Source organism: Pseudophryne corroboree, chromosome 4 (genome assembly GCF_028390025.1).
Source record: "Pseudophryne corroboree isolate aPseCor3 chromosome 4, aPseCor3.hap2, whole genome shotgun sequence".
NCBI classification, from domain to species: domain Eukaryota; kingdom Metazoa; phylum Chordata; class Amphibia; order Anura; family Myobatrachidae; genus Pseudophryne; species Pseudophryne corroboree.
The window spans coordinates 272901071-272926454 of NC_086447.1; the positions used below are offsets into that span (position 1 = coordinate 272901071).

Here is a 25384-nt window from a genome sequence, read left to right on the forward strand (position 1 = left end):
ATTTTACAAGTGTCAAACCCAAGATTAGAAACCACGACCTATTACACTGGAAGCAAACACCTTACTGATGAAGCTATTTGCTCCTGTATAGGAAATATGAGAATTTTAACTATATGAAGTTACTTCCCTGACAATTACATGTAACTTCATATAGTTAGAATTTTCATGCTTCCTCTACAGGAGCAAATAGCTCTATCAGTAAAGTGTCTGCCGTCAGTGTAACAGGTTACGGGTTCTAATCCTGGGTATGACTGCTAAGAAATGTGTGATTTAAAATAAAAGACAATTAAATGTATAAATACAGTATATACATTTTTTTCAGAACACTCCACACACACACACACACACACACACACACACACACACACATATGTGTGTGTGTGTGTGTGTGTGTGTGTGTGTGTGTGTGTGTGTGTGTATATATATATATATATATATATATACGCACATCTACATATATATATTTATCTTAATATAGTAAATAGGGGGGCACCAATATTTATCTTGCCTCCGGGTAACTGGGACGAACTTACGCCACTGGTGAGCACAGATATATGCAGGACACTGAGCACAGATATGGAGCGTTTTCAGGCAGACAACGTATACTGGTGGTCACTGGTCAGCAAAACTCTGCACTGTACTCCTCCTATATAATACTGCTGGTCCCCAGTCCCCACAATAAAGCAGTGTGAGCACAGATATATGCAGCACACTGAGCACAGATATGGAGCGTTTTTCAGGCAGACAACGTATAATACTGGTGGTCACTGGTCAGCCAAACTCTGCACTGTACTCCTCCTATATAATACAGCTGCTCCCCTGTCCCCATAATAAAGCAGTGTGAGCACAGATATATGCAGCACACTGAGCACAGATATGGAGCGTTTTTCAGGCAGACAACGTATAATACTGGTGGTCACTGGTCAGTAAAACTCTGCACTGTACTCCTCCTATAATACTGCTGGTCCCAAGAATAAAGATATTTGCACTGCAGCCCCCTGAAACAAAGTGAGAGGACGCCAGCCACGTCCTCTCACTATCATTTCCAATGCACGAGTGATAAATGGCTGCGACGCGTGGCTCTTTATATAGAATCCGAATCTCGCGAGAATCCGACAGCGGGATGATGATGTTCGGGCGCGCCGGGTTAACCGAGCAAGGCGGGAGGATCCGAATCTGCCTCAGACCCGTGTAAAAAGGGTGAAGTTCGGGGGGGTTCGGATTCCGAGGAACCGAACCCGCTCATCGCTAATGTAAACCAAGTTGTAATAGCTTACAGACAGCGAGGTACATAGACAACAATGATACAGGAAGTGTCAAAATACATTGGCTTTTAAATGGAAAGAGCGGAAAGGTGTGGTACAAAATGTAGGTATTCACAATGTTGACATGTTGAAATCCCCTGAAGGGACCGCCGTAAAATCTAAGCAATCCTATGATGTAACAAGGAGGGATGGTACCAGATATCTGCTGCAGTCCCTCCACTTCCTACCGCAAAAGAACACACCCATAGCTTTCAATGGGGGCTGCTAATCTGTCAGATCACCAAACTTCAGAAAGCGAATATGATGATGGCTGTATCCCACAGTAGGATATGGAATACTCTTTTCCCAAATACCGCCCCGTCACCCTTATTGCCAACAATCTTTGCTTACAGCCCTTAGCCGGGAAACTAGGCATCAATCTAAAGGCTAACTCCACTTAAAAATTAATAAATGAAATTACATTTACAAGACTCTAGATCTAATATATTAACTTACCTGACATTTTGATGGTAAGATTCTATCTCTGCTAGAGTGAATATACCGCTTATTTGCTATTGATTGCAAATAACCTGGTTAGGGATGCGGCTACATTGCCGGCAGTCAGGATCCCGGAGGTCAGGATACCGACGCTTGAATCCCGGCTAATGAGCTATTCCCACTTGTGGGTATCCATGACACCCATAGAGTGGGAATAGAACCTGTGTGAGCATAGCGAGCCACCAAGCGTTACGCTCGACCCCTGCCGGGATTCCGGCCGCCGGCATACCGTTATATACCCCCTAGTTATATGAAAATTTTACTACATTATTTTACTGATGTCTAGATGCCAGTTGTTTTCCAGTGCAAGTGTAAATAATGTGCCTGGGGGTAGGACCCATATACCCAATAGCCTTACTAATGATAAATACCAGGAATTTTGTTTATTAATGATCCTGTTAATAGTTTCTAAGCATAATACATGATTTGTATACTGATGGTAGTAAATCACTTAAGGGTTGACTGAGCCGTTCATTTCAACTCATTATTTTGTAATGAACCTATGCACAGGAATGCCAACCTGCATGAAAATGGGCATGTAGAAGTATATTGACAAGGTGTGTGTTTTTGTGGAACTTGTACAGTCAGTTTTGCAGCTTTTGGGTAGCGTACAGGTGGGATGTGTTGGGATTCTGACAGTCAGGATGTCGGTATTGTGATTGTTGGCATTCTGACTGAGATGCTGACTACATCTCATCAGCTATAAAAGATAGAGACTCTGCTACTAGTCACCCCAATTATCTGAGGCTCTCTGACTGACTGTAAATTCTCCTTCTGGGCAGGCATGGGTTGTGTCCAATTAGAAGGAACCTCAGCACTTCTTCCTCTATAGGCCACGAAATTACTGTGCACAATTTATAGGACACTATTGGACATTAACTTTGACTGCTACAGTATGGTGCCCATCCAATAAAGAAAGCAGGGGAGGAGGAGTGGAGCGGCAGTGAAGGTGGCCGGGCCAAGGATGTAAGAGACTGTGTCAGTGGAAGTTACATAGAATTTGACATAAAAACATTTGATGGTAGATAAGAACCATTTGACATACATAGTCTGCCCCTATGGCCACATGCTGCCTTTCTAAGCATATGGGCAACATATACCACAGTCATTGAATAAAAGACCATATGCCCCCTTGCTCCAACTCACCAATCATTACCATTTGGCAATCAGGTACAGGGTAAAAAGGGCTCTGTTCCTGGCAGCTTTCAGCCTAGAGGGTGAGGGCAATGCTGAGACAATAGAAGTTAGTGAAACACAGAGCCTAATTCTGAATCACATGCGCCTGCGTCTTTATGCTAATGCCACAGGTAATTTAGGGAATAGTGCGATGCCCACTTGCAACAACTCTGTCCTGGTGCATCTTTAGGTGCACCAGGGAATGCACCATCTAAACTTGCACCAGCAGTATGGCAGGTGCAGTTTCTCTGTTTGAGTGTGGTGTAATGTGTGATTGTGCATGTTTAGATGCAGTCGCTGTCAGCGTCACATCCGTGGTTGCTTAATCACTCCACCTGTTTCTTCCCAGAAATGGTCACTACGATCCCGTAACAATCGGGACACATGTGCCGTGCGACACAGACCCATGGGGGTAATTCCAAGTTGATCGCAGCAGGATTTTTGATAGCAATTGGGCAAAACCATGTGCACTACAGGGGAGGCAGATATAACATGTGCAGAAAGAGTTAGATTTGGGTGGGTTATTTTATTTCTGTGCAGGGTAAATACTGGCTGCTTTATTTTTACACTGCAATTTAGATTGCAGATTGAACTCACCCCACCCAAATCTAACTCTCTCTGCACATGTTATATCTGCCTCCCCTGCAGTGCACATGGTTTTGCCCAATTGCTAACAAAAATCCTGCTGCAATCAACTTGGAATTACCCCCCATGTGCAGAACTTAAAACATTGACCAACTGCGTGCATATTGGCATAGCATGCGACTCAAGCCGACAGATTGGAGATTGAAAAAATAGTTGAACTCAGAGTTACATAGAAACCTAGAATTTGATGGCATATAAGAACCTCTTAGCCCATCTAGTCTGCTCTGAGGTTGCACAAGGTGGAAATCAGATGAGCAGCACAAGGAGAGTCTTGGAGTTGGGAATGAGAGGTGATTATCAGAGAGGAGGCAAAGTTCAGGTTAAAGTCAAATCTGAAATAAATGTTTTCACCTGCTATATGATCTTTCACTTACTTAACATCTGTATTTTGTCTACAATTGTCTTTCACGTGATTATTACAATGGTAGGGAAATGCGCAGGTCAGGTAAAAATTTGCTTTTTTGCAGTAGAAATAAATGGTGGAAAGTTGAGCAATTCCCTTAGTATATCCATGTTTTTTGTAAACAAAATGCCTTTGCACTAACTTCTAAACGTTTCTTTTTTTTAGGTTGTGACGTAGCCGTACTATTTCCAATGAGATCACCCAAAATTTATGCAAGTGTGCACCCAGCACGCATGAATCTCCAGGCCTTCACTTTCTGTGTATGGACTAAAGTGACAGAATCCTTGGAAAAAACCATTGTCCTTTCCTATGGCACTAAACGTAATCCTTACGAAATCCAACTATATTTGAACAAACAGTCCCCAGTGCTGATTATAGGTGGGGATAGTAACAAGATACACACTGACAATGTGCTGCAGGAAGGGGAATGGTCACACCTGTGTGGCACATGGAACTCTGAAGATGGAAGCACGGCTTTATGGATCAATGGAGAGAACTCCGCTACCAGTAACGCACTGGCCGTGGGCCATGTCATCCCTGATAGAGGTATATTTCAGCTTGGCCAAGAAAAGAATGGTTGTTGTGTAGGAGGAGGGTTTGATGAATCATTATCATTCTCTGGAAAGATTACAGGCTTTAATCTGTGGGATAAAGTACTCGATGAAGATGACATTATAAAGAGTGGCGCAGAAGGTGGTTGCAGTTTTCGGGGAAATATTGTTGGATGGGGGACAACAGAAATCCAACCACATGGAGGGGCACAATATATCCATTAGCATTGCGAGTTTGAAAATGTTGGCACAACTTGCATAATATGCATTAAGGTTTAGATGAAAATGTCCCATGATTAGGAAAATAAAAAAGGTAATTTAAAATATATTTTTTTCAGACCTAGGTTTGTAATTCTAGCCAAACATTGTCAATTCTAGATTCAAGTTCATAGCATTTAAGTTTAAACGTTAAAATGAGAACTCAACACATGAAAAAAATTCTTATTTAAGTCATGTTTATTTTCTGTGTAGGCTAAGATGAATTATCTAATTCACCAAATCTACTAATAGCATGCCAAACAGCACATTTCCCCTTTTTCTACTGTATTAGTAAGGCAATAACCAACTATGGGGCAACACGCAGCTAATCAATCAGTATGAACAGACTTGCCCTAGTAGTTTGTTTTAAATGTGAACAGCAGTTATGCAACAAAGAACCAAAAAGACATACATTGAATTATAACCACTTGTTTTAATCAACCATTATATTTGTAATTATATAATAATGTACTATATTGTAAATTGAATTTGTAAGAACTACATTAAATAAATATTACTGTATTTTTGTAAAAGTGTAACATAGAGAAAGATACTAAAGCGTTATGATGCTGTTACAATAATGCATATCTTTGCAATGGAAATCTAAACACATGACAATTCTGTTTACTTTGTTTTCTGCACAATATCACTGATTTAGATTGTACAATATCGATTATAAAACATTATTAGAAGGTTATTGCTGGATATATAGACACTGTGAGGCTGATGCTGAGTTGCTTGTCAATCTGTTTGCGTAGCTTAAACTACGCAAATTGGTTGTGTGCATGCCCAACAGATAAAAGCATATGCAGATCTAGTCAAACCTTACACTACCAGAGCCTTCTTGTGACTGAGAGGCAAGATGGCGAGAATAGGGGTTGTCTAATGCAGCCAAGTACACAAAGGGTATGTTAACGTAATTGCAAGTGAACTGGCATTGAGATGCATATACGCCTCCCTGTAGACATATCAATTGTAGGTGGGACTGTAGCATATAATCACTGATGATACAGAGGGTCGCACACAGCAGCTACTCTTTTCTGATTGGCTATCTGTGAAGCTGATGAGGGCTTTCTTCATTGCATGTGCATATATGGGTGTATTTTAGGTTTTGGGGTTTTTTACCTTTTATTATACAAGAAGGAAAACCATAACTACTGTATTAGAGAGGGTTTATTTTATGTTATTCAAACCTAAAAGTGACTGTATATTTTGCTATCAAAACAACTGCTTTAAAAAAATAAAAAATAAAAATAAAAAAAAAGTTGAAAATGTAGATGTACACCTGATGATCGGACCAACTTTGCCTATGTGCGCAATTCCTTCCTTTTCTTTCTTACTGATCACATTGTAAGTTTGCAAATACATTCAAACTCAGCATCAGCCCCTATATGTTCAGAACTGATATTATTTTAAGACACAAATTTAAACTATTTTATTATTGCCACTATGTAACAATATCTCTTGACCTCTTGTATTCAGTAAAAAAAATTGTGATTTCAAACATGTTTCTATAAAATAAATTAAAACAATGTTTTATTTTGAACACTTGTTTAATTATTCTACTGTTATCCGACAGGTCTTTGAAAATGTCATTAGAAATGAAAGGGAGAGCAGCATTATGAATAATCAGATATTTAAGGTTTATGAATGTTACAGAAAAATATGTATAGTCTAAAAGTAATGATTGTTATACAAATCTCTTATAGCCTGCTGATCGCTGATATGTGCAAAGGAGGGCAAAAAATGGACAAAATAGTTGTTCATACAACAAGAAAAGACCCTAAATGCGCTTAATGTCAGTAGCAGCCCTTAGTCACACAGATAAACCTTCACCGTGGTTTTAGAGAACAATACAGAGCCGGCCATAGGCATAGGCAAACTAGGCAATTGCCTAGGGCATTTGATATGCCTAGGGGCATCAGCAGCTTCTGCTGATTAAAATGATATGCAGCATGCCTATATTCTGTGTGTGTAGCATTTCATATGCAGATACAGCCACACTCTTACACATTATATAGGCATGCTGCATATCATTTTAATCAGCAGAAGCTGGTTGTGCATCCTAGCCACATAGCAATGCAAATAAATTGCATTTTCATAAAAAAAAAAGGTGCCGACATTAGAATTGAGGCAAGATTTCTGAGGACACATCTGTATCCAAGCAGAGGCAGAGGTCACAGTGTTCAGTGCTGTGTGCATGTGAGTGGGCTGGTTGTGCAGTAGTGTTCGGAATATGTGTAAGGAGCATTATGTGTGTCATGTAAAAATGCATTAATAATGTGCAACATATGTGTAAGGGGCACTATGTGTGTCATTATCTGTATAAGGGCATTAATAATGTGCGGCATATGTGTAACAGGGTAGTACTGTATGTGTGTCATTATGTGTATAGGGGCACTAATAATGTGCAGCAAATGTGTATGGGGCACTGTGTGTGTCATTATGTGTAAAAGGGTATTAATAATGTGTGGCATATGTGTAAGGGACATTGTGTGTAAAGGGCATTAATAAAGGTTGTCATAATGTGTAAGGTGCATTATGTTTATAAGGACATTAATAATGTATCTCATGTGTAAGGGGCATTACTGTGTGAAATTATGTGTATAAATGCATTACTAATGTGTGGCATTATGTGTATAAGGTGCTCTACTATGTGGCATTGCGTATAGAAAGGGCACTACTGTGTCATCTAATGTGAATAAAGAGCAATAGGGTGTGGTGTAATGTGAATAAGAAGCAATTCAGTGTGATGTAATGTGAATAAGGAGCTCTACTGTGAGGAGTAACGTTTATAAGGTAAAGTGATACTACTGTGGGATGTAATATGAATTATGGACACTATCGCATGATCAAATGTGAATAAAGTTGCAGTACTGTGTGGCGTAATTGGAATTGGGGTTACTATTGTGTGGCCATGCCCCTTGCCAGCAAAAACACACCACTTTTTGGGCTGTGCGCCAAATGTGCGAACTGTTCCTATTTAAAATATAGGGGGTACAAACACCAAAATAAGGACTGCTATGGGTGAGGGGTGATGGAGCTGGGAAAGAGGTGCAAGGTCAGAGGCAGAACCAGCGGTGGTGCTAGGGGGCACCAGCCAAAATGTTGCCTAGGGCATCATATGGGTTAGGGCCGGCTCTGGAACAATATATAGAAAAATGGTGAAACCAAGTGGCGCAGGGGATCGTATGTGCCATTCTGAGGACCAGGGAGCCGGAGTCTGTGATAAGTAACCTGGGGGACACCTGAGTAACCGGGACTTTCGGTGACTATACCCCTGTAATTGCGAATTGCGGTATCTTGCTTCCCAGATGTCTCCTCAGCACCTCTTTGTTATATGCCGTTTTGAATCAGCGTTTGTGAGTGTATTTTATTAAAATTATTTTTAACAACATTCATAGACAGTATTGCACTATTATTATTTTATATTTCAAGTGCCTGATGGAGAAAATATGTTTTTAACATATTTATGAAGTGGAATCGTGCATATCTAGAGTCTTGATTTCTACATGCAATTTTCCTTGTTCCTACATGTGAGTGGGACCAGTAACAAATAATGATTCACATATATTATCAACAGGATTGCACTATGTTTTGTGTTCCTCTTTATTTATAGCACCGATCCAAAAGGAAAGTCTATGACTATCTATTTGAAGTTTGGAAGTATTTGGTACATCATTATTGTGTAAGCAAATTTGTTATCACTGAATGTGTAATGCTGAGCCACTTGGTTTCTCCATTTTCTATAAGTTGTTCATACAAATTGGTTAAATCTCATAATAAGATTTTACTTACCGGTAAATCTATTTCTCGTAGTCCGTAGAGGATGCTGGGACTCCGTAAGGACCATGGGGAATAGACGGGCTCCGCAGGAGATAGGGCACTTTAAGAAAGCTTTGGATTCTGGGTGTGCACTGGCTCCTCCCTCTATGCCCCTCCTCCAGACCTCAGTTAGGGAAACTGTGCCCAGAGAAGATAGACAGTACGAGGAAGGATTTTTGTAAATCTAAGGGCGAGATCCATACACCGTATAACTTGTGATAAACTACCCAGTTAACAGTATGAACAACTACATAGCCTCGGTTCAACCGATAAACTATAACATAACCCTTATGTAAGCAATAACTATATACCAGTCTTGCAGAAGAAGTCCGCACTTGGGACGGGCGCCCAGCATCCTTTACGGACTACGAGAAATAGATTTACCAGTAAGTAAAATCTTATTTTCTCTAACGTCCTTGAGGATGCTGGGACTCCGTAAGGACCATGGGGATTATAAAAAAGCTCCCAAACGGGCGGGAGAGTGCGGATGACTCTGCAGCACCGAATTGAGCAAACAGGAGGTCCTCCTCAGTCAGGGTATCAAACGTACAGAACTTTGCAAAGGTATTTGGCCCCGACCAAGTAGCAGCTCGGCACAGCTGTAGTGCTCAGACCCCTCGGGCAGCCGCCCAAGAAGAGCCCACCTTCCTAGTGGAATGGGCCTAAACCGATTTAGGTAACGGCAATCCTGCCGTAGAATGCTCCAGCTGAATCGTGTTACAGATCCAGCGAGCAATAGTCTGCTTTGAAGCAGGGCCGCCAACCTTGTTGGCTGTATACAGGACAAACAGTGCTTCTGTTTTGCAAATCCTAGCCGTTCTGGCTACGTAAATTTTCAAAGCCCTGACCACATCAAGGGACTCGGAATCCTCCAAGTTACGCGTAGCCACAGGCACGACAATAGGTTGGTTCATATGAAAGGATGAGACCACCTTTTGCAGGAATTGAGGACGGGTCCGCAATTTCGCTCTATCCATATGGACAATCAGATAGGGCTTTTAGTGATAAAAGCCTCCAATTCCGAAACTCGCCTAGCCGAAGCCAAGGCTAACAACATGACCACCTTCCAGGTGAAATATTTCAACACCACTGACTTAAGTGGTTCAAACCAATGAGACTTAAGGAACCGTAACACCACGTTAAGGTCCCAAGGCGCCACCGGCGGTACAAAAGGAGGCTAAAAATGCCGTACTCCCTACACAAACGTTTGTACTTCAGGAAGAGAAGCCAAATCTTTTTGGAAGAAAATGGATAAGGCCGAAATTTGAACCTTTATCGATCCTAATTTTAGGCCCAAGTTCACTCCAGTTTGAAGGAAGTGAAGCAAACTGCCCAAAAGGAATTCCTCCGTAGGAGCATTCCTGGCCTCACATCAGGAAACATATTTTCGCCATATTCAGTGATAATGTTTCAATGTCACTTCCTTCCTAGCCTTAATTAGGGTAGGAATGACCTCCTCCGGAATACCCATTACCGCTAGGATCCTGCGTTGAACCGCCATGCTGTCAAACTGCAGCAGGTCCTGCAGACGAAGAGGCCACGGATTCTTTGTGAGCATTTCCTGCAGATCTGGATACCAGGTCCTCCGTGTCCAATCTGGAACAATGAGAATTGGTCTTACTCCTCTTTTTCTTATTATCCTCAACACCATGGGTATGAGAATTCTGGTGGCTTCCGCCATCGCCACTCTGCTCCTTGTGCCGCCTTGGCGGTTTACATGAGCTACTGCGGTGACGTTGTCCGACTGGATCAGAACCGGTTGGTCGCGAAGTAAGGTCTCCGCCTGACGTTGGGCGTTGTATATGGCCCTTAGTTCCAAGAAGTGAAGACAAGTCTCTTGACTTGACCAAAGACCTTGGACATTTTATTTTTCCCTGTGTGACTGCTCCCCAACCTCGGAGGCTCGTGTCCGTGGTCACCAGGATCCAGTCCTGAATGCCGAACCTGCGGCCCTATAGAAGGTGAGCATCTTGCAGCCACCACAGGAGAGATACCCTGGCCCTGGGGGAGAGGGTGATCAACTGATGAATCTGTAGATGTGACCCGGACCACTTGTCCAGTAGGTCCCATTTGAAAGACCTCGTATGGAACCTGCCGAAGGGAATGATTTTCCCCGGACTCAGGTGCAGCGATGCCGACACCTGTCTTGGTTTCAAAAAGTTCCTGACCAGAGTCATGAGTTCCTGGGCCTTCTCTATCTAAAGGTAAACCCCTTTCTGGTCCGTATTCAGAATCATACCCAAGAAGGGCAGACTAGTCATAGGAACCAACTGTGACTTCCGGATATTGAGAAACTAGCCGTGTTGCTGTGACACCATCAGCGAAAGTGACACGCTGTTCAACAACTGCTCTTTTGATCTCGCCTCATAGGAGATCGTCCAAGTATGGGATAACTGTGACTCCTTGCTTGCGTAGGAGCACCATAATTTCTGCCAATTACCCTGAAATTGGTAATGACAATACTGTACCGCAATTGTCAGGTACGCCTGATGGGGTGGATAAATGGGAACATGAAGGTATGCAGCCTTTATGCCTAGATACACCATCAAATCCCCCCTTTCCAGGCTGGCCATGATCGCTCTGAGCGATTCCACTTTAATTTTGATTTTTCTAGTATAGGTTCAGAGGTTTTAATTTTAAATAGGTCTGACTGAACCGTACGTATTCGGAACTACAGCCAAGGTTGAGTAATAGCCCCTTCCTTGTTGCAGGAGGAGAACCTTGAGCACCACCTGTTGGAGATACAATGTGTGAATTGTATTGAATATAACTCCCCTTCTGGGGGAGAAACCGGTAGGTCCGATAAGGAAAAACCGGCGAGGAGGCACCTTTCGAATTCCTTTATAACCCTGAGAACAATTTTTATTGCCCCGGGATCCACCTGTGAGTGAACTCAGATGTGGCTGAAGAGTCGAAGACGTGCTCACCCTGGGACGGACTCCCTTAGCGGAGCTCCCGCATCCTGCGGTGGATGTAGTAGAGGCCGGGGAGGACTTCTGTTCCTGACAACTAGCTGTGCCCCGTGCCCTACCTCTGGTAAGAAAGGACACTCCTCATACTTTTTTGTTATTCTGCGACCGAAAGGACTGCATTTGATAATGTCGTGCTCTCTTAGTCTGTGAGGGAATATAAGGCAAAAGATCAGAATTACCAGCTATAGCTGTGGAGACCAGGTCCGAGAGCCCTTCTCCACACAATTCCTCAGCCTTGTGAGGTAAACCCTCCATATGCCTCTTTTAGTCGGCATCACCTGTCCATTGCATGTTCCACAGGACAAGTCTAGCAGAAATCGACATAGCGTTGACTCTAGAACCCAGTAGACTAACGTCTCTTTGGGCATGTCTTTTATATATATATATATATATATATATATATATATATGCCAACATCTTTTACATATATATATATATATATATATATATATATATAACCAAAAGAAAGAGGCGGCACTCCCAGCGTTTTTCAATAGTGCAAAAAGTTTATAGTCACGAACGACGTTTCGGGGGATCTCACCCCGTCATCAGGACGATCCCCCGAAACGTCGTTCGTGACTATAAACTTTTTGCACTATTGAAAAACGCTGGGAGTGCCGCCTCTTTCTTTTGGTTATATTGGGATTCATCGTCTCATGGAGGGCACCCCAGCTAGTTATCCAGAGGTGTCGCTGTCCCTTTGAGTGCCGGGTTGCAAAGTGGTATATATATATATATATATATATATATATATATATATATACTAGGGACAATAATATGTCATCCTTATCTAGGGTTTCAACCTCCGCTGATAAGGTATCTGACTACGCTGCTACCGCGCTATAAACCCATGCTGACACAATCGCCGGTCTGAGTAGTGTACCAGAATGTGTGTAAATGGACTTCAAAGTACTTTTACTGCATGCTATCTGCAGGATCCCTGAGGATAGCTGTTAAGTCAGCGCTACCTTTTTGGTTAAATGTGTCAATGCCTTGTACACCCTAGGGGAAGATTCCCATTGTATCCTGGCCCCATTAGGGAAAGGATACTCCCTTAGAATTCTTTTGGGAAGCTGCAGTCTCTTGTCTGGAGATTCCCGCTCTTTTTCTTCATGAGAGGAGGGAAATTTACCTCAGCTTTCTTCCCCTTAAACATGTGTACCCTCGTGTCAGGGACAGATGAGTCATCAGTGATATGCAAAACATCTTTTATTACAATAATCATATATTGAATACTTTTCTGCCAGTCTTGGCTGTACTTTGCATTAACGTAGTCGACACTGGAGTCAGACTCCGTGTCGATGTCTATTATTTTGGATAGTGAGCGTTGTGAGACTCTGAAGGTCTCTGTGACATAGGGACAGACATGGGTAGATTCCCTGTCTGTTCTCTAATCTTTTGTAATAAGTTCATCTTAGCACTTAATTTCACATATCCAATCAGGTGTCGGCGTTGTCGACGGAGACACCACGCACCCACACAGATTTGCTCCATCTCTTCCTTAGGAGAGCCTTTTACCGCAGACATGTCGACACACACGTACCGACACACTCCACACACACAGGGAATCTCTTATCTGAAGACAGGTTCCCCCCCAGGCCCTTTGGAGAGACAGAGAGAGAGTATGCCAGCACACACCCCAGCGCTATATAACCCAGGAAAAAAACACAGAATGTCTACCCAGTAGCGCTGCTGTAATGTATAATCGCCAAATATGTGCCCCCCCCCCCCCCCCTCTACTTTAAAACCCTCTTCACCGTGTGTCAAGCAGGGGAGACTCCGGGGAGCTTCCTCTCAGCGGTGCTGTGGAGAGAAAATGGCGCTGGTGAGTGCTGAGGGAGAAGCCCCACCCCCTCGGCGGCGGGCTTCTGTCCCGCTCAAACTGACTAAAATATGGCGGGGGCTCTTTTATATACATGTACAGTGCCCACCTGTACATGTATATATACTTTATGCCATAAGAGAGGTGTTATATTGCTGCCCAGGGCGCACCCCCTGCGCCCTGCACCCTTACAGTGACCGGAGTAAGTGAGGTGTATGGGAGCAATGACGCACAGCTGCGGTGCTGTGCGTTACCTCAGTGAAGCTCTGAAGGCTTCTGCCGCCTGAGACGTCTTCTGACTTTGTTTCTTCTGGCTCTGTGAGGAGAACGGCGGCGCGGCTATGGGGGTGGACGCCCAGTAAGAACCTGTGTTCACCCCCTCTGGAGTTAATGGTGTCCAGTAGCCGAGGAAGCAGAGCCTATCTTAGACAAGAAGGTCTGCTCCTCTCTCCTCAGTCCCTCGATGCAGGGAGCCTGTTGCCAGCAGTGCTCCCTGTAAAAAAATGTAGAAAAAATCCAAACAAAAATGCTTTCTAGGCAGAGAACTCAGGGAGCTCCCTGCAGTGCACCCATCTCGCTCTGGGCACAGTGTAAAACTGAGGTCTGGAGGAGGGGCATAGAGGGAGGAGCCAGTGCACACCCAGAATCCAAAGCTTTCTTAAAGTGCCCTATCTCCTGCGGAGCCCGTCTATTTCCCATGGTCCTTACGGAGTCCCAGCATCCTCAAGGACGTTAGAGAAAACAGTTTTTTTTGTCCATTTTCCAGTGTTTGGGAGCAAATGGTCCATTGTCATTTGCTCTCATCCATTACCAGATTTTCATTCCAACCAGCCAGATCTGGCAGATGAGCAGCCAGATAATTGTATAGTGCAGGGGCGGCCAGACTTTTGGAGTCGGTGATCTACTGTGAAAGCTAAAAAGCAAAAAAAAAAGGGCGTGGCATAACAAAAAGTGGGCGTGGTATAACAAAAAAAAGGGACGTAGTATAATGACTGCCTCACACGAAATAACACATTGGCCCCCACAGGTAAAAACCTCAAACACATGCCCCCACAGTGCCAGATACACATGCCCCCACAGTGCCATGTGCCCACAGTGCCAGATATGCCCCCACAGTGCCAGATACAGATATGCCCCCACAGTGCCATGTGCCCACAGCAGGGCGAAACTAGACTTGTCAGCACCCGGGGCAAGGAAGCATTTTGGCGCCCCCCCCCCCCCCGCATTACACAAAAAATTATCATGTTATCAAATATTTAGAAAGGGGATACCATTGTACAAAATTGCGCCTCATGTGCCCCAAATGTCCTAAGCATCTGTCACATAGCCCCTGTGTGTCCCCACACATTGCACCACATTACTGCACTACATGATTACACTAAGTGCCCTTTATATTGCACTACACTACGTACATGCCCCTATATGCTGCACTACATTACTACACTATCTCCCATACACTGCACTACATTACATGCTCCTAACACTACGTACATGCCCCTATATGCTGCACTACATTACTACACTATCCCCTATACACTGCACTACATTACATGCTCCTATACACTACACTACGTACATGCCCCTATATGCTGCACTACATTACTACACTATCCCCTATATGCTGCACTACACTACTACACCATCCCCTATATGCTGCACTACATTACATGCTCCTATACACTGTACTACATACCCTATATGCTGTACTATATATTACTTCATTACACTACACTACACTACATCTACATTACCAACAATAACACTGCAGGCAGGTATCCCCATTTTACACAGTGCGGCAGGCAGATATCCCCATTTTACACAGCGCGGCAGGCATATATCCCCATTTTACACAGTACGCAGGCAGATGCCCCCATATTACACAGTACGCAGGCAGATGCCCCCATATTACACAGTACGCAGGCAGATGCCAAGATATTACACAGTACGCAGGCAGATGCCCCCATATTACACAGTACGCAGGCAGATGCCCCCATATTACACAGTACGCAGGCAGATGCCCAGATATTACACAGTACGCAGGCAGATGCCCCCATATTACACAGTACGCAGGCAGGTGCCCCCATATTACACAGAACGCAGGCAGGTGCCCCCATATTACACAGTACGCAGGCAGATGCCCCCATATTACACAGTACGCAGGCAGGTGCCCCCATACTACACAGTACGCAGGCAGGTGCCCCCATATTACACAGTACGCAGGCAAATGCCCCCATATTACACAGTACGCAGGCAGATGCCCCCATATTACACAGTACGCAGGCAGGTGCCCCCATATTACACAGTACGCAGGCAGATGCCCCCATATTACACAGTACGCAGGCAGGTGCCCCCATAATACACAGTACGCAGGCAGATGCCCCCATATTACACAGTACGCAGGCAGGTGCCCCCATAATACACAGTACGCAGGCAGGTGCCCCCATTTTACACAGTGCGGCAGGCAGGTATCCCCATAGGCAGGCGTCCCCATTTTACACAGTGCGGCAGCGGCAGGCAGGTTTCAAGTTGGGGGGAAGGAGGGGGGGGGGGAGAGAGAGAGAATACTTACGTCTTCCCGCTCTTCGGTCCCGCCGCCTCACGTCCCTCGCGCCGGCCGCCGCCTCCTTCATGCTTATCGCCTCTCCCCGAGCGCTCCTGCTCGGGGGGCGGGGCGTCGCGGAATGACGCGTTTGCGTCGTGATGTCACGACGCAACGCGTCATTCCGCGAAACTCCGCCCCCCGAGCAGGAGCGCTCGGAAGAGGCGATAAGGAGTAGAAACGGCACTGCCGCCAGGTCTCTCTCAGCGCCCCTCTAAATCCTGCGCCTGGGTCACATGCCCCCCTAGCCCCCCCTAGTTTCGGCCCTGCCCACAGTGCCAGATATGCGCCCACAGTGCCAGATACACATGCCCCCACAGTGCCATGTGCCCACAGTGCCAGATATGCCCCCACAGTGCCAGATACAGATATGCCCCCACAGTGCCATGTGCCCACAGTGCCAGATATGCCCCCACAGTGCCAGATTACAGATATGCCCCCACAGTGCCAGATATGCCCCCACAGTGCCATGTGCCCGCAGAGCCAGATATGCCCCCAGTGCCAAATATGACCCCACAGTGCCAGATATGCCCCCACAGTGCCAGATTACAGATATGCCCCCACAGCGCCAGATTACAGATATGCCCCCACAGTGCCATGTGCCCGCAGTGCCACATATGCCCCCACATTGCCAGATATGCCCCCACAGTGCCAGATATGCCCCCACAATGCCAGATACAGATATGCCCCCACAGCGCCAGATTACAGATATGCCCCCACAGCGCCAGATATGCCCCCACAGTGCCATGTGCCCGCAGAGCCAGATATGCCCCCAGTGCCACATATGACCCCACAGTGCCAGATATGCCCCCACAGGGCCATGTGCCCAGTGCCAGATATGCCCTCAGTGCCATGTGCCCACAGTGCCAGATATGCCCCCACAGTGCCAGATATGCCCCACAGTGCCATGTGCCCACAGAGCCAGATATGCCCCCAGTGCCACAAATGACCCCACAGTGCCAGATATGCCCCCACAGTGCCAGATATGCCCCCACAGTGCCATGTGCCCAGTGCCAGATATGCCCTCAGTGCCATGTGCCCACAGTGCCAGATATGCCCCTACAGTGCCAGATATGCCCCACAGTGCCATCTGCCCGCAGAGCCAGATATGCCCCCAGTGCCACATATGACCCCACAGTGCAAGATATGCCCCTACAGTGCCAGATATGCCCCCACAGTGCCATGTGCCCAATGCCAGATATGCCCTCACAGTGCCATGTGCCCACAGTGCCAGATATGCCCCCACAGTGCCATGTGCCCGAAGAGCCAGATATGCCCCCAGTGCCACATATGACCCCACAGTGCCAGATATGCCCCCACTGAGCTATGTGCCCCCACAGTGCCAGATATACCCCCATAGAAGAGCTCACCGTGCTGTGTGTGGAGAGCGCAGCGCGCGCTTCTCCTGTCTGCCGCTCTGCCTCCTCAGTCTGATCTCCGGCGGTGACGGCAGCGTGTATGGCTCAAATCAGGTGCCGGTCCGCGAGCTCTCATTGGCTAACGAACCGGCACCTGATTTGAGCTATACACGCTGCCGTCACTGCCGCAGACCAGACTGAGGAGGCAGAGCGGCGGCTTCGGGTGGCTGGGCGGCGGATCGCGATCGACTGGTCGCATGTCCGCGATCGACCAGTCGATCGCGATCGACTGTTTGGCCACCCCTGGTATAGTGTATGCCCAGCTTTAGCAAACGCATCAATGGCTAATTTGGTCCTACAGATGGGTGATCAAAAAGAATAATTTCAATTCATTTAGACATTTGCTGATCAGGCATATATTTTTCATCTATCAGCATTTACCAAAGTATCTCTAAATAATCCCATCTTTTCCAATCTACTTATTATTGAGCAATGGGCTAATTTTGGATCCACATGTTGCAATATGAGGCAAAGGGGTAGATGTATGAAGCAGTGGAAAGAGTGGAGGAGTGGGCCAGTGGAGAAGTTGTCCATGGCAACCAATCTGCTTTGAAGTAACATTTATCAAGTGCAGCCTATAAACTTATAGGTAACAGCTGATTGGTTGCGATTGGCAACCTATCCCCTGGCTGACTTCTCCACTCTTTTCACTGCTTGATACATCTCCCCCAAAGCACCTTATAGATATTGACATTGGTGCATATGTGGCCAGCATCACATGGTGAAAAATGCTCATGTTTTCCATAGAATACTGCAAAAACGGACTCCCTGGTAGTAATACTTTTAGGGGATTTGGAAACTTCCCAGTCCTTAGGAAGGAAGGCTATTTAGCAACTGTTAGTTGCCTCACAACATACACCAATCAACATAAAGCAGTATATTTAATAAGCAGCATCTGACCGTGGGATTTAATGGGCAATTACATTAAATGCAAGTCACTCCTGGTTTTACATTTGATATTATTCCTTTTTAAGTCCCACTGCTTAGTAAATATAACTCAGAAACACTGCTGTCTGCTTTTGGTCAATGCCTGACAAGAAATTCACCTGAAAATCTCAAACAGTGACTCTCTCCCTTTGTCGTACCTGTTGTGAAGAGACTGGATTGCAGCTGGAGGTGTGGCTTCACTGGCCATACTGATAATGCACAAAAACACAGCACCCAATGGAAATATATTGAAGTTAGTGGCCGGAATGTGCAGCTTATAACTAAGGACGTGGCTTGGAGCATCTGAATTTCTCAGCAAAGTAAACATAAATATTTTTTTTAATTAAATAAATATACAGGTCACCAATTACCCAACTGTTCATGAACCATTCCTTACTTCTGTAAGGGTGTGTACACATGGTGAGATTCAGGCTATGCCCGATTCTCACTATGCGAGAGGGGCCAGGTCGGCACATAGTCAGTATCGCAAGCACATAATGAGTGTACTTGCGATACTGGCTATGTGCGATTTTGGCTAAGTGTCAATTTTGACTATCTCTTCTATAGAGATAGTCAAAATTGACTTGCCTGCACAGTCTATCTTTTCTTTTGATGCCGACCGCGCGGGACCGCGCATCAGCATCGAATCGGGATCGCAAGGTGACTGTCACCTTGCGATCTGCACTAACTTTTCTTCCGATTCAATTATATAGTCAGAATCGGAAGAAAAAATCTCACCGTGTGACACACCTTAAAAACTAGGTTACCATACAGGTAAGGAAACTTTTTAAGTCATACTCCTACTGTTTTCATGGATTTGAATAAAGGTGTATTTTTCATATTTGCAACCAATCAAACACAGTGATCATTAGTAGCTTCTCAACTTTACATTTACAGAAGGGTGAAAGCTGATGCAAGTCAGACCCCTTCAGGAGACTTTACAGTTGACATGTTTTTCTTGAGACTACACTCGCATAACACTTACTGTATATTTGTTGCCACTGTATGCCCACTGCAGTAGCATTCATGTCCACCTCCCATGATTACATGCTCATTCCAGCAGAGTTGTAACTAGACATTTTGGTGCCCTGTGCTAGAAAGAGAATTGGTTTCCACCCCCCACCATTTTCCAATAGGGACAATAGGCACCCCTTCCCACATTATATATATATATATATATTATATATATATATATATATATATATATATACATACACACACACACACACACACACACACTTAGAGACCACTGCAAGAGACCGCTGCAAGAAAATGGATTTGGACGCAAATCCTCTTTATGTCACATTCATGCACTCAACTTGAGAGCTTGTTGTTATTCAGTTACAATATCCTTTATTAAATAACACATTTCAATATACTGCCCAACCCAGGATTCACACCCATAACCTGTTGAATTCTAATCAAACACCCTACTCATTGAGCTATTTGATCCTGCATAAAAACTATGAACACTATATGAAGCTACTGGTACTTTGTAAAAAAAAAAAAAATCAGCATTGTAATTGAACAGATCTATGTAGTATGCAGCCACAAATTAAATCTCTTGCAGCCACAATGCTGATATTTTTTTACAAAGTACAAGATAAGCTTAAAATAGTTAAAATTCTCTAGCTTAGAATTATCTACCTTTCTATGCAAGGGCAGATAGCTAAATGAATAAACTGTCTGACTGCTATGCCACAGGCAATGGGTTTGAATCCCGGGTATGTCAGCATTTTGAAATGTAATAAAGGACATTGAGACTGAATAACAAAGAAATCTCAAGTTGGTTTCATGAAAGTTGTATAGGTATTCGTGACAGAAGGGGTCAGGGTAGGAGACAGGGGTAGTCAGGAGATGCAAGTGAAAGTAATTAAAACAGATAACTGACAAGTGCAGCCAACAGCGCCCCCTACCCCGCAGCGCTATGTGCAGTGCCCTCTCCGCACACACCTAATTACAGCCCTGCACTCCAGCACCATACTCATTGGTACAGCCTCATGTAGAATACTGTGTTCATATCTCCAGAAGACTATCAATACATTAGAGGCTGTACAAAGAAGGGCTAACTAAAATATCTTAACATGTACAGCTTGGAGAAGAGAATGAAAAGTGGGACATGATAGAAACATTCAAATACATCAAGGGTTTTAACAAGACACAGGAAGGAAACATTCTTCAATGTATGAGATGTATTAGAACACAAGGGCATACAGTGAAACTGGAGGGAGGTAGGTTCATGGGAAAATTGAGGTAAAATGATTTCACAGAAAGGGTAGTGGACAAGTGGAAAATCTTCCATCAGAGGTGGTACAGACTAATACAGGAGAGCAATTTAAACATGATTGGGATAGACATAATGATATCATTACAAAGAACTTAGGATCAAATAGGTTTCTAGTTAACAATAAGGTTTTAAAAGGGGCTTATTTGCCATCAACTTCTATGTTTCTATGTTACTCAGCCCCCTAGTTGCAAATGCATACTGTCTCAAGTCACACTTAAAAAAAAGAAGATGCATGTCCACATTCTAAACACTAAAGGGGGGTACTCATGGAGCGATCGCTGCTTAAAATCTAAGCAATCTGACTAGATTGCTTAGATTTTAAGCAGCGTTCACTCCGTGTGTACCCCTCACAGCGATAGCGATGCGCGGCCCCGCGCATCGCTATCGCTGGTGCTAGATTGGCCTGCATGCAGGCCAATCTAGCAGGTCACTCACTTCACCCGCTGGGTGAAATGAGTGGTCCCCCTGTCTACCCCCACACGCTCAGCACACATCGCGCTGTGCTGAGCGTGGGAAGAGATGTGTGCTGAGCAAACCGCTCAGCGCACATCTCTCCCCAAATCAGACCATGAATACGGCCCTTAAGATTACTGATAGTCAAAACAATTCTGATAAGCACTACAATTAACATGGGGTATAAATGAGGTTCTCAGCACGTTTTGCTAAAAATACGTTCCCATTCACCAGGTCGAGATGAAACCCAACAGATGGGTCCCTAACATCACTTAAAGTAACACATTATGTAAATGTATCCAGGACTTACCATAGTAGTTCCAGTCTAATATGTAGTCAGTAATGCAGGAGCCTGTGCTGATTAGAATCACCTATGGGCAGATGGGTGTCTCCAAACAGAAGGAGGCTCTACCTTCAAGCACCTAATGCTGATTTTTCCTTGCAGCTCCTCAGAACATCGATTCGAGTAAGTCTATGGTCATGCAGAGTGGATATGGCAATAGCGGTGCTAATGGCATATTTCTCTGTGCACATGATTGCAGCTGAAAGCAAATATACGCCCCAAAAACAGCCATGACACTCCTGCATTTATGCAACCACAAACCGTACTTTCCTGTCAATCACTTCTCATTAAAAGTCTCAAGGCGAGCGGCATCACAATGGTAACTTGGCGCGTATGGTAATGCAGTGCACTCATTGTGTATGCATAGTCTGATGATAATCACTCAGTTTTGTGAACATCGGCATTGTGCACAAATATGAATTAGGCCCTCACCCTCCAATATGGCAAGAATAGGTGAGCAACAACAATAATAACCCTAAGAGTATAAAGCTCAGCTGTCTAAGAGTAGGTTACATGTGGCGAAACAATTCAGGATCAGTACACAAAGATGTTTCTGTATAACCATCAGCACTGTTCCAGCTGCATATATGAGCAAACTACACACAGCTGATAACTAGAGAGCAACCGCGCTTACAGCCGCAAAACACTCTTCACAACGAAGTCATATGTTGACTGTGTTTTTCACGTTTAGCATGCACAATAATTATTTATGAGTCACTAGGAGTGCGCTTGGCTACATAAAGGTTAAACAAGTGATACTATAATCAAGTTGCAACGTTGATGGTGTGGATTTAATTTTCTGAGTATCGGAAATGTGTGGCATCGATTAGATGCCCCTGTGTTAGTACAATTATTTGCACTGTCTCAGCGGCATATGTGGGCCAGCTACAGAGCCTCCAACATGACCCGCCCCACTAGGTACAAAATGCTCTGTTTCTGGACTTCCCTCTTAATTTATGATTTCCATCACCTGTGTTGAACTAGTTAAATGATAAGAAAGCTGTTTCTTCACAGGTGATCCCTCTTAATTTATTATTGACAAGTCCAGAAACAGAGCATTTTGTACCTAGTGGGGCGGGTCATGTTGGAGGATATGCAGCTATACAAAGCTGATAACCAGAGAGCTATCGCGCTCACAGCCGCAAAATACTTCTTTTATAACGAAGTCATATGTTGACTGTGTTTTTCACGTTTAGCATGCACAATAATTATTTATGAGTCACTAAGAATGTGCTTGGCTACACAAAGGTGAAACAAGTGATACTAGAATCAAGTTGCAACATTGATGGTGTGGATTTAACTTCCTGAGTATTGGATATGTATAGTATCGATTAGATGCCCCAGTGTTAGTAGTATTTGCACTGTCTCAGCGTCATATGAGAGCAAGCTATACACAGCTGACAGTTAAAGGGCTATTGCACTCACAGCAGCAAGATAATATTTACAATGAAGCTGCAAAATTTGTTACAACTAGATTGTGACTATTGTTAACATGCACAACAATTATTTATGAATTACTAGGTATGTGGCTGGCTACACAAATGTGGAACAAGTGACGTCATAACCAAATTTCATGTGATGTTGTGGGCTTAACCTCTCGAAAGGAATACGGGATATACATAGCAAAGGTTGAAAGCCATTACAACAGTATAATCGACCGCACTGTTTTTCTTGCATGGTTTGGATAACGGAGTACAGGCTATGGGGGTAATTCCAAGTTGATCGCAGCAGGAAATTTTTTAGCAGTTGGACAAAACCATGTGCACTGCAGGGGGGGCAGATATAACATTTGCAGAGAGAGTTAGATTTGGGTGGGTTATTTTGTTTCTGTGCAGGGTAAATACTGGCTGCTTTATTTTTACACTGCAATTTAGATTGCAGATTTAACTCACCACACCCAAATCTATCTCTCTCTGCACATGTTATATCTGCCTCCCTCCCCTGCAGTGCACATGGTTTTGCCCAACTGCTAACAAAGTTCCTGCTGCGATCAACTCTGAATTACGCCCTATATTCGATCTATATATTTTCCTATGTTCCTGTTTTCAACACCAGGGTTGGAATTCCATTAGTTTTCTCATTGGCTGCGCTGATGTGACATTATCAGCCAAAGCAGAAACTAATAGGCAAGACAGATACACCCTGGCACTGTCTATATTTCTAAAGGCTGATACTAGTAAGGGTCTCCCACCACGCATATAATGCACTAGCACATGCGTGGAAGCAGAACCCCGAAAATTATCCTAAGGCCTTGCCTGTCTTTTCTATCGGTTCTCCTCTTTGTGAATGAAGATTCACAACAAATATGCAGCACATGTAACACTAATCACTCTGACTATAAGCCCAAGAGAGATAGTCTACTAATAATGTACACAATCTTCATATTATTTAAGTGAGTAGAAGAATGTCACATAATGTCATTTGCTTGCCTTTGTGACTAAGGTTATTTATACCTTACACATGGTCATCAGACAAAAGTAGGAGCCATTAGGCACACCCACATGCCCTGATATCATTCTTAAGCTACAATGGGTGGCGCGAGTAGGGGTCTCTCACCCCGTATTCTACGCTGGAGCAGATATGGGATAGCAGAACCCAGAAACACACCTTAAGGCCTTGCCTATCTCTATCACTTTGCAGACAACCCAATATAATATTAATCACTATATACATAACAATTGAGGGCTGTGGCCCAGTATGAATGCAGAAACCTGTACAATTTTTATAATTTTTTGTTGCATGTTAGTATGTGTGTTTTTGTCAAATATTTCACCTTTAAAACCTAGGAGTGGATACACTCCATTTTATCAACAATATAATAAAAGTTAAGTTTTATATAATCTTGTTCAATACAGTATGGGCTATATCTATATGTATACATGAGTGCCCCAATATAGGAGAGTCTAGTACCATACTTTTTTGGTAATTTCTTTTGTATCTTAGTTATACTCTCAGGGAGCACTACCCTTCTTTCAATAGCTTAACATTGATTCACAGGAATAGACCAGAATTGCGTAGTATAAGACACAATTATAACAGGATTGCTCAAAGATCTGTGCGGCTAGTCTACAATCCCTTGCTTTTTACTCAGTACACAAAGAAGCAGATAATAACAAACAAAGGATTTAGGTAAACAGCGTCCAGTAATAAGGCCAGGTTTGTTCCACGGCAGAACATGTATTAGCTGACAAGGAGCAAGCAGAAGGGTAATTAAATTAAAGCTTGTTACACAGCAGAGCAGGTATTAACAGAAAAGGAGCAGGCCGAAGAATAATCAACATTTGCAGAGTGTGCACAGCTGCAAAACACAGAGCAATCACCTAGCACTGACTGCTAGAAAAGAAAGATCATTATAAAGCATTCGAAGGCAGAGATGCAGTTAGGTTCAAGGGCTGGGAATGCACAGTGTATTCACACAATGCCAGGACCTGTAAACTTATCTTAACCTACAGCCAAGTCACAGAAGTAACAAAGGCTTTAAATGTGTGCTGACTGTGGCAATCTGTGCTGTTCAGTATGGGTATGCGTGCATATTTGTTTATTAAAGCTCTGTGTGTGGTGAAGGGAGAGAACAGTTACTTACCAATCAGGTATACAAATAGAAGAATCACGCTTGATACTCAGATATGAATTTCCATAGAAATTGTAATTTAAATCTAATAGATGAAAATAAAATTAAACATATGTATCTTAATCGCAGTAGAATATCTAAAATATATAAATCATAATGTTGCAACAGATTTATAAAAAATAGCACTAGTAGCACAGCTTGAAATATAAAATAAAAGTGCTTGGCTCCTGTGATCTGGACTGTTTTAATTGGTATGCAAGTCCAAGTCCTGGAAACACAGACCACCTTGGGGGTATTTATCAGCTCTGTGGTGAATGATGTGGACCTTCCAA

The 25384-nt window shown here is 43.9% G+C and overlaps 2 protein-coding genes across 3 annotated transcripts in view; one reads left to right on the forward strand and one right to left on the reverse strand.

The window, feature by feature from the left end:
* The window catches only part of PTX3 (pentraxin 3), a 29578-nt gene extending 23204 nt beyond the window's left edge, over positions 1-6374 (forward strand). Inside the window, exon 3 of the mRNA XM_063916127.1 lies at positions 4192-6374. Coding sequence (XP_063772197.1) covers positions 4192-4802 — 611 coding nt within the window. The 3' untranslated portion in view covers positions 4803-6374. The remainder of the gene's footprint in view (positions 1-4191) is intronic.
* The window catches only part of VEPH1 (ventricular zone expressed PH domain containing 1), a 988289-nt gene that overhangs the window by 873043 nt on the left and 89862 nt on the right, over positions 1-25384 (reverse strand). The window lies entirely within an intron of this gene.